Below are 11,178 nucleotides of genomic sequence, written 5' to 3'. Positions count from 1 at the left end.
GATACCAAGTGACCAGATGTCAGCCTTGTAGTCGTACGGAGCGTCCTTCATGGTCTCACACATCACTACCTCCGGAGCCATCCTAGAATACAATATAGCACAATAGAGGACAAATGGTTAACCTCGAAATGCCAAATCTTGTGCACATATTTGTTTTGAGTTTGACTTTCGATTAAGCTATGTTAACGGACCAAGTGGATAGTAGCCTATGTACTTCAAATCTGAGCTCTGGAGATGCCAGAGGCCTATGATCAAAAGTGCCTACGATCCTACAATCAAAAGTGACATATTACATAATCTTCAGAAATAGTACACTGCTTGGCTTCACATTCACAGTAAAATACAGAGAGAAATTGCATCTGTTACTCATTTATGAAGCTAGTGAACATTGCACAACACCTGGGCAGGGTGACTGAGAGGCTATTTTAGATGACATTGCCTTGGATGAGATGTGTTCTGGTCAATAGTTAACTTCAACCCAACCATGATCATTGGAGGACCAGCCAGAGCACAAGGTCCAGAACCACACTAATACATAACAGCTTTTACAAGAGCCTTGTAAGGTTATGATCAAACCATAACGACTGTAAACTACTGTAAGTAATGATATTATGATGTCAAGCAGGACATATAACTGGTTCACAAGGTGTCATGGGTAGTAGGAAGGATATTCTTAACTTCTAGTCATGCAGTACCACCATAATCCCATTAAACACTGTGTGCGTCCCAAATGGTACCCATGGGCCCTGGTCAAAAGTAGTGCTCTATAAAGGGAATAACGTGCCATTTGAGACGCACCCAGTGGCAGTGTGCGGCACCAATTTACATTACTCTGTTTTCATGTGTATGTACAAGTACTTACCAGTATGGTGTTCCTATGAAAGAGTCCCTTCTTTGTAGGGTTTTGGTATTTTTTGCTGACACACCAAAATCCGCTGCAAGCACAAAGAAACAACAGGTGTTTTTTTTTATTCTGAATTCCATTTCTTGTTAGAGAGGATGATTGATGGGCCAGTGTTATAACCTGATATCTTCTTTCGGGGCAGGAATACCATAAAACAATTTATAGCCTGGGCCCTTATTTCCTTCAATCACTGAACACAACCAGCGCTTATTAGAGACAGGCTTCTACATGGACAAAGCTTTTGTTCGATAAAATGTTGAAAAGACTACCACACGGTTTATTGTGACCAGTATGACCAGTATAAAACATAATATCAAATCCATCACAGATCAGACTTGCAAAGACTAGGCTGCCTATCATACACTCCCGATTTCGCGCTTTAGCATCATATTCATTTCCACACCGTAAACTCCCATGACATCATTGAGGGGAGACGCAAAGCTGACATTCAATTTACTGAACAGGCACAATATCCCAAATCGACAGTTCCATTTCCCCAGACACGACCCAGCGCTTACAGAGATGTTGTTTCTGCTTTAGCTGCACATTAGCCTTTCTTAGGACATTAACAGTGACAGCCTGGGATGAGACCAGAGCAATGCTGGCAAAGGTCTCCAGATTCTAGTCAATCTTGACCTTTTAACGGTTTCTTAAAACATGAACTGAGATTTCAGACTTCCCTTTTGGTAAGTATGGTGTCAGTTTCCTGTTAGGCCTTGAGGAATTCTATAGGGGCCAATTAATTTTCAATGTAAGATGAATGAATGGGAAAACCCTATAAACTAGGACAAAAATACTCAATAACTTTCCCCATCTGTGACACTAACTAGACATCATGGGTATCTATACTCTCCACCTGAAAAACAAATCTAAATGCTCTAAATCTGTGGAGCAAAAACCTTCAAGGAAAAATGCATAACAGACTAGCTTCATATGAAGTGTACTGTAACTTGCCATTAAAGGCTCTCTGTTAAGCAGCAACAGAGGTTTTTCTGAGACCGACTGGACTGACTTAATGACTCCAGAGGCAACTCCCAGTCATTAAATCAAAGCTCTGGTGTCTGTGCTTGTGAAAATATTTCAGGGCATTGAAGAGGGCCTTGTATCATGAGGGATCAGTCAGACTGTATGAAGTTTCTGAATGGGGGGTGCCCATGCCGAGGCCTGTCAAAAAGAAGCTGAAAGGGGGGAGTCCACAGAGGGTCCTTAAAAGGTCACGGGAGTCACCGGCAGCCCTGTCGAGTAGAGCACAGCTCCTCAGATTCTCTCCAACTGACATTTATAAAGCTATTATAGGCTCCACAAAAGCAGCCATGTTGTTAGGCAAGTGGTGCTTCAACAAAAATCTGCTATCAACCGTTTGGACCCAAATCCTCAGCACAAAGAACTTCAGGAATGCTGAAACTCAATAGAATACTAGCTACAAATCACATTTTACAGAAAAACGTATCAGAATGCCGTTTGCCCACGCATCTCACATTTTATTCTTCCGAGATGCCTCAGGGAAGGATTTATTCTAAGTGTGTTGATTGCGTGTATGCAACATTCATGTGAAAATTCCAATCCTGCTCTGCTGACCAACAAGATAACCCTTTCCAAAGACAAATTGACCATTATACAATGTCCAATGAGAAGTCTGTAGCTTATTGGAGAATTATTCCAAATACTTTTAGACTGAGGTGGATAACAGCCCTGTTCTGTGGGATGGACACTTGATAGGACAGGGGCATAGAGGAAGATTATGGCAGATGGCTAAGTGCTGTGGAATCTAGAAGAACATTGGTTCTAGCATTCTGGAAACATGAGGTTTCAGTATTCGAGAAGAAGAGTACATTATGAGTAGAACATTGTGGAGGGAGAAGATAGTCTCACCTAGCTTGATGTCTCCCTCCAGGGTGAGGAGAATGTTCCCAGCCTTCAGGTCTCTGTGGATGATCTTGATGCTGTGGAGGTAGACCAGCGCCTCCAGCATCTGTCTGCAGATCACCTGGATCTGAGGCTCCATCAGGCCCCGGTCCAGCTCTGCAGATCAGAGAGAGGAGGGGACAGGTTAGGGGATCACTTTAACGTACATCAATGGTTAAGGTTTTACCTCAACAGGAAAATGGTACAACTCAACTTTAACGGAGAACCAAAGTCCCTATAAAAGGCAAGTGGTTCATTGGGACTTTTCCATGAGGCAGATGGAGTTGCTGCCAGTACAAGCTGTAAGTAGTCTTAAGAGGCTACTGCCCCCTGAGAGCGTAAATTGGCTTAAAGAAAACATTTACATGCTAAACCAGGACATTTTCTATTCTCTCAGTGTTTGGTTAGCTGTATTTGGGGCCAACAACTGCTGAATGAGGAGCTGGATTATCAAAGGAAAACAGTGCATTTCCCACAGTGTGTGGGTCTCCTCTGTCTGCCCTTAGTGCCTCGCAACAATAGCAGACCCATTACAACGAGACGTCACTTGGCCCAGTTCGATAATTATTTCTTAATAAAGCAATATCCTAAAGAGCAACAGTGCCATGGCAGTTGCAGCTATGGCCTCAGGCATGGAATCTGAAACATCAAAACGGGAGATGCGGGGAGCTTATGAAAACAATGTTCCAAGGGAGAGAACACATATTATAGAGTACACACATATACAGCACTACCCTGCCTACAGTACTGCATGTCTCCTTACCTAACATAGTAGCATCTACGGCTCCTCCAGGGCAGAACTCGATCATGATCTGTGAAGAGGAAGACAGCCAGCATTGTGATTTACAGTCTATCCTCTGGAAATTCTAACTGAATACAAACTTCTCAGGAAATGCAAACTAAATACTAAACATTTTAACCAGGAGGAGGGATGCAATGGAAAGTAAAATAAAATGTTCCACAGAACTATCAACATCAAAAGGCAGATGTTAGTACCTTATCGTGTGTAACTTTTACTGTGATCGCTTCAAAAAGATTCCCAGAGAACAGGACGAGGGGTAAAGAAAAAGAGGGGGCAGAGAGGAGACGACGAGAGGGAAGGGCCACAGAAGTAACAGGTGGTAGCCTAACTGTTTTCAATGAGATACAGCAGAGAGAGCGAGATCAGGGTATCTGGCTTGTATCACCCTGGGAGAAGATTTAAACTCAAGAGAAGAGGGGGAGACAGACAGACAGGGGGTTCTGGGAAGTGAGGTCTCTTAGAACACAGATGATCTGTCTAAAGACAGCACTTAGACATGTCAGCGAAAGATGGCTGACACTGCCCAGTCATCAGGAGAGAAACCAACACCTCCCTTTCTAGTCATAAATTGACACCTGTGGTGAAAGCCTTCTTAAACACTCTGCACTGCCTCGTGTCACTGAAGACAGAACACACCGTGGCCGTGCAGAACAGGACAGTCAGTGTGTTTAGCGATGTATGCGATGGTCACTAACTCCACAGCCTTCCAAGACACATAAACCAAATACCAGTGCTGTCGAGGTGAAACAGCAAGAGGGAAAAGGCCCATTGAAAACATGTCTGAAAAACGTTCTGTCGGTGGAGAGACTTTATCCAGCTGCCAAAAACTTCATCCTAGTTTCCTCCTCTCACACTTAGATACACAAGAGCACAAATGCCTCCACACTGTACTTTCAAAGGCTACTTATGAATGAGTCATGCAAGTCAACGGGGGGCCTAGCACAAAGCCAGAGTACAAATAAATGTGTTTTGATAATATTCCACGTCTCTAAAGGGTTACTGTGGTACATTAACTTTAAACTACGGCCAGGAGTTCGTAGAGCCACTAATATTTTGAAAGAGGTGTGTGCGTGCGTGTAATGTGTTTGGTACTGGGCACTCAGATGGCTTGTGACAGTTCAATAGCATGCATACCTGCCCTGTTATCTCAGTTACATCATCCCTTTACGATTGGGCAAACACAGATGTACGTCGTGTTGCCATAACACAAAAGGCCCTCTCCAACCCATTCATTCACCCCCTTGCTATGACACCATTGGCAAACCCTGCTGGATAGGGTGGAGGAGTTTCGTATTGAACGAATGGAGGACAAAACGGTGGATTGTTACCATACATCTAGACATTCACACACACACACAGAATGAAGGTTGGTACACCATCCCCAGCTGAGGGAGGTGCCCATGTTCCTGTCAGTCTTGGCCAGCCGCCACAGTAAAACAAAGGCCTCTTATATTAAAAATATGTTGTTTTGTGAGGTCATGTTTTAGAATAGGTTTTAACTGGAGGGCCAGGTTATTGAGGTTTTCTACATCCCTGCCAATCCGCCCATCAACAATCAGCAAATACTTCAGATGTGGATGACAAGCTAGTTAAAACCTATTCTAAAACATAGGGTTAAGAGGAAGGCGAATACCTAAAGGCTTTATCAGATTTACGTGTGACACCAGGTCGTTTTTAGTGGAATTTAACGATGATTTTATCTATTGCTGCTAGGTCGGTAACTTCCTTCCCTCTGAGGGATTGTTGGCATTGTTTCCTTATGACGTGAGCAAATGTTGAACTGGTGAAAGACCTGATCCAACTGGTCAGACCGCATGCAAACTACAGCCTGTATGGGCTGCACATGTAGGTACATACAAATGTGCACATACACGCAAATCGTACATACAGCATTCTTCAACCACCTACTGACACAGCTCCATCAACAGAGCCTGGTGTAGACAGACATAAAATATCAGGTGTCCAGCCAATACAGCTAGAGGGTTGACATTCACTGTACACAAACACACACCAAGTCTTTGAGAGGGCTGTGTTATAGGATCAGTGAAAAGGACATTGAGCGATAATCCCAGATGTTCTATAGGATATGTGATAATCCACCTACTTTGTTTCCTTTGGAGAGAAATATGTTAATAATTGATGACTGTTAAAATATGTAGTTTCACTGGCTAAGCCCCTTTTGAATTATTCCTGCCACTGACTGCTCAGTCGGGCAAGTTTAGTTGAGCCGATACTGGTGTGTGTGGACCTGCAAACACTATTAGATATACAAGTAAACTGGCTTAGGCAGCACCTAGGAAACATTGACTTGTTATTCAAGTTTATTCAACTGTGCACCGACACCGATTTACAACCTCTCCTGGGTATAAAATAGTGTCACTTCTATTTAAAGTGACCACCATCCTTTCTCCATCATGCACAAAATCTGCAGTATTATGCCTTGTGACACTGGAAAATGAGTAACGATCCAGTGATTTATGGGTACATTAAAATACGTCATCAGGAGGGATTCATAATGGAGAGGAACAGTAAGCCTGCTCTATGCAAGGTTGTACTGTATCTCCACCAGGACGGTGGGAAGGAGGGAGTGAGATAAAGTGAACAAAAGAGGATAAGGACAGATTTACTGTACACGGAGTGAAGCTGTGCTGTGTGGAATAGAATCAAGAACAAGGACCCTACACTGACATCATTCACCTCCTGTTTAATGGACTCCCTTTCTGCCTCTGCTTGGTAACAACAGAACACAGCAGCATTCCTTTAAAACAGAGCCCTCTCCTCTCCTTGTCAAGAGGCAGCCTCAAGGAGACAGACTTATGAGGTATAAATTATACACGCATACTGATGACACTCACAGTCAGACTGTGCAGCAGGGTTTTATGTTGGCCCTGGCAGTGACAGTACACACTAAGAGAAACAATCCAGATGAACATGATGCCCATCTGTTAACACCTGTTAATAGCACTTTATTGTTTACCATGGGATGATTTCCAGATGAAAGCATTATCATGGCTGGCTGCAGTCGTGTGTGTGTGTGTGTGTGTGTTAATGTCAGCAGTCAGTGGCAGCCCTATGTTAAAGACCCCCCGTTTCTCACGCTGTAGAGCGGGTTGTTCCCAAACTAGAACAAACAACCTTCTCTCTCTCCACAGAGCAGAGTGGGTGGGCAGTGGAATGTGCCACCCCTGCTCTCCGGCTGAAAGAGGGGGTTTGAGGCACTCAGCCCAACCGCTGGTTTAGTCTGCAGCAACCAGGCAGACTGGCATGCTCCAGGGATCACACATCTTTAGTCATCCCCTTGGCACTGGCCCTTAGCCAGGGAGAGGCTCTCTGTGTGTGGTGCCAGTGTTTGTGTGGAGGTTTTATGATCAAATGCCTCATCCACACCCAGAAATGTAAGTTGTTATGACACTGGAGAGAGTGTGGTGAGGGACAGGCCAAACTAGAACCTGCTTCTTTTGTGATGATATCAGAGTACGACAGTTCTATTATGTGTCTATTTCCAATCCCCCATATATTATTTGGTAAACATATTTTATATATTTTCCTTATTTATTATTTTCCTCTAACCCTACCACCCCTCCCCTAATTGGAGTAAACTAATGGACAACAATACTTAAACTTCTACATACATTTTACGCACTCAGTATTTTAGTCCCACCGTTCAGCTCCCCTCAACCCCTCCCATCTATCTCTGAACACCATCCAGTTTTGATTTCTATATTTTTCAACTGTGATGTTTCACAAAACGTCTGAACCTTTCTATTCTCATAGTTTCTACAGATTGTAAATTAAAGATACATTTTTTTGCTAAGAGTATTATAATATTATTGATGAATTGACTATGACTTTTCAAAAATCACCCAGCAGTGCTATTTGCAGAGTTGGCTCCAGGTAAATGTTGCAATTCCTAAGCCATTCCTGAACCTGCGACCAAAAGAAAGCTGCATATAGGCAGTACCAAACCAAGTGATCTAATGATTGTCTGTTAGTAGCAAAATCTTCAGAGCTGGGATGGTTGTATCCCCATTATATATGGTTGCAAGAGTTTTGTACAATACATTTAAATACTACGTTTTGAATCTGCCGTTGTTTTGTGTATCAGCTCATAAACATGTGCCATGGAATCGGTACATAAAAAAAAAAAAAAAAAATTCTTTTGCAACCTCTACAGCCTGAGAAGTGGTATATGAGTGCTTGACCACTCACTCTTAAGGGAGTTTTTTTTTTTTTTATATAACCTGGGCCTCTTGAATAAGATCAGATGAAAGTCTGGTTATACTGCCTATGTAGACTAAATGATAGGCTTTTACTGTAGAATAGTTTAGTTCTTGAGAATAAGATCAGAGAAAAAGTTGAAACCCCACCAAGGACACACACAGGAAGTGTGTGATTTGAAAGCTAGATGAGCTGACAGTCTCAGTCCGGAGGCCTTGTAGAAAATAAAATGTACCTTTCGCACTGTGGAATTCCAGCTATGCCCTAACAGGGCCAATACATGCCTCTGGGTTAACAGATGGGAGGGGGAGCAATAGACCTGCTGCCATATCTGGTGTGGTGGCCCCCCAATTAGTGATGTGTACAAGGTGCCCCAACACAGCACTAAAGCATGGTGATGTTCTGTCTCACTCCCAAGTGGTTATCTTCTACTCTGAACCTGCGCTTTAAGAGCTGGACCAATTTGGTCTCTACAACCATTTTATTGGGAATGATAGCTATGAGGCTAGAATGAAATGTAGAAAAACATGGGGGTGTCTACTTGGTCTGCAAAAAACAGCCCTCTATATAATATTTACTTCCCCCCCTAAGCAACTTTATATCAGTTGAGCAACTTTTTAAGCAACTTTTAGCAGTTGATGAGTTTATACTACACCCATTTCCAGGTAATGTTTTAACGGTCATAGATCGATCACATTCAGTAATGCAGTGGTAGTCAAAAAAGTCAGATAAATAACATTAATTGTACATGTCAGAATCCAATTCTGTGTGTATCAATCAGAGTTTGAATAACAAAGTGTTGCTACAGTCTAAACAGTGATTGGATGTTTGACAATTTCCCTCTTTTTTAAAATTCATTTAGTAATTCCTATCATAGTTTATGTCCGGGACCAGCATGATTAAAAGCAAATCAAATGTTATTGGTCGCATACACATATTTAAACAGATGTTATTGTGGGTGTAGCGAAATGCTTGTGTTCCTACCTCCAACAGTGCAGTGATATCTAACAACTCAAACAAATCTAAATGGAATTAAGAAATGTATAATATTAGGATGAGCAATGTCAGCGTGTGTGTGTGAAGGGATGTATAAACATTGTGGATAGAATATTTAGTATATCTGTAGAATACGTAGGACAGAATAGCATATTTACAGCAATTGTTGAATATGCTGGCTTTGACTAGAATACAGTATACACTACGAGTCAAAAGTTTAGACACCTACTCACTCAAGGATTTTTCTTTATTTTTACTATTTTCTACATTGTAGAATAATAGTGAAGACATCGAAACTATGAAATAACACATGGAATCATGTAGCAACCAAAAAAGTGTTAAAGAAATCAAAATATATTTGAGATTTAAATAGCCATCCTTTGCCTTGATGACAGCTTTGCCCACATGGCATTCTCTCCAACTGGAATGCATTTCAATTAACAGGTGGGGGGGGGGTATACAGAAGATAGGGCTATTTGGTAAAAGACCAAGTCCATATTATGGCAAGAACAGCTCAATTAAGCAAAGAAACGACAGTCCAGCATTACTTTAAAACATGAAGGTCAGTCAATATGGAAAATGTCAAGAACTTTGAAAGTTTCTTCAAGTGTAGTCGCAAAAACCATCAAGCACTATGATGAAACTGGCTCTCATGATTACCACCACAGGAATGGAAGACCCAGATATACCTCTGGTGCAGAGGATAAGTTCATTAGAGTTACCAGCCTCAGAAATTGCAGCCCAAATAAATGCTTCACAGAGTTCAAGTAACAGACACATCTCAACATCAACTGTTCAGATGAGACTGTGTGAATCAGGCCTTCATGTTCGAATTGCTGCAAAGAAACCACTACTAAAAGGACATCAATAAGAAGAAGAGACTTGCTTGAGTCAAGAAACACGAGCAATGGACATTAGACCGGTAGAAATGTGTCCTTTGGTCTGGAGTGCAAATTGGAGATTTTTGGTTCCAACCGCAGTGTCTTTGTGAGACGTGGTGTGGGTGAACGGATGATCTCCTCATGTGTAGTTCTCACCGTAAAGCATGGAGGAGGTGGTGTTATGGTGTGGGGGTGCTTTGCTGGTGACACGGTCTGTGATTTATTTAGAATTCAAGGCACACTTAACCAGCATGGCTACCACAGCATTCTGCAGCGATATGCCATCCCATCTCGTTTGGGCTTAGTCAGATTATCATTTGTTTTTCAACAGGACAATGACCCAACACACCTCCAGGCTGTGTGAGGGCTATTTTACCAAGGAGAGTGATGGAGTGCTGCATCAGATGACCTGGCCTCCACAATCCCCCGACCTCAACCCAATTGAGATGGTTTGGGATGAGTCGGACGGCAGAGTGAAGGAAAAGCAGCCAACAAGTGCTAAGCATATGCGTGAACTCCTTCAAGACTGTTGGAAAAGCATTCCAGGTGAAGCTGGTTGAGAGAATGCCAAGAGTGTGCAAAACTGTCATCAAGGCAAAGGGTGGCTATTTTAAATCTCAAATCTCAAATATATTTTGATTTGTTTAACACTTTCTTGGTTGCTACATGATTCCATATGTGTTATTTCATAGTTTTGATATCTTCACTATTATTCTACAAAGTAGGAAATAGTAAAAATTAAGAAAAACCCTTGAGTAGGTGTCCAAACGTTTGACTGGTACTGTATTAAATGAGTAAAACAGTATGTAAACATTATTAAAATGTGACCAGTGTTCCATGTCTATGTACATAGGGCAGCAGTCGCTTAGGTGCATGGTAGAGTAACAAGATGATAGTCGGCTAGTGACTAAGTTCAGAGCAGGGTACTGGGTGGAGGCCGGCTATCTATTTAACAGTCTGATGGCCTTGAGATAGAAGCTGTTTTTCAGTCCCTCTGTCCCAGCTTTGATGCAACTGTACTGACCTCGCCTTCTGGATGATAGCGGGGTGAACAGACCGTGGCTTGGGTGGTTGATATCCTTGATGATCTTTTTGGCATTCCTGTGACATCGGGTGCTGTAGATGCCTTGGAGGGCAGGCAGTGTGCCCACCGGTGAAGCGTTGGGCACACCGCACCACCCTCTGGAGAGCCCTGTGGTTGCGGGCGATGCAGTTGCCGTACCAGGCGGTGAGGCAGCCTGACAGGATGCTCTCAATGGTGCATCTGTAAAAGTTTGAGGGTCTTAGGGACCAAGCCGAATTTCTTCAGCCTCTTGAGGTTGAAGAGGCGATGTTGCGCCTTCTTCACCACACTGTGTGGGTGAACCATTTCAGATTGTCAGTGATGTGTACGCCGAGCAACTCAAAGCTTTTCAACCTCTCCACTGAGGCCCCGTCGACGTGGATGGGGGCATGCTTCCTCTGCGGATTCC

General features: G+C 42.8%; 1 protein-coding gene across 1 annotated transcript in view; it reads right to left on the bottom strand.

Annotated features, from left to right (window-relative positions):
• The window catches only part of LOC311136381 (serine/threonine-protein kinase 10-like), a 52,238-nt gene that overhangs the window by 24,100 nt on the left and 16,960 nt on the right, over positions 1–11,178 (bottom strand). The window contains exons 3-6 of the mRNA XM_084170479.1: positions 3,573–3,621; positions 2,777–2,926; positions 863–935; positions 6–82 (exon numbers count right to left, since the gene is read on the bottom strand). Of these exons, the coding sequence (XP_084026605.1) occupies positions 6–82; positions 863–935; positions 2,777–2,926; positions 3,573–3,621 (349 nt within the window). The remainder of the gene's footprint in view (positions 1–5; positions 83–862; positions 936–2,776; positions 2,927–3,572; positions 3,622–11,178) is intronic.

Source organism: Coregonus lavaretus, assembly GCF_964263955.1.
Source record: "Coregonus lavaretus genome assembly, chromosome: 10".
Taxonomy (NCBI): domain Eukaryota; kingdom Metazoa; phylum Chordata; class Actinopteri; order Salmoniformes; family Salmonidae; genus Coregonus; species Coregonus lavaretus.
This window is presented reverse-complemented; position numbering and strand designations above follow the sequence as displayed.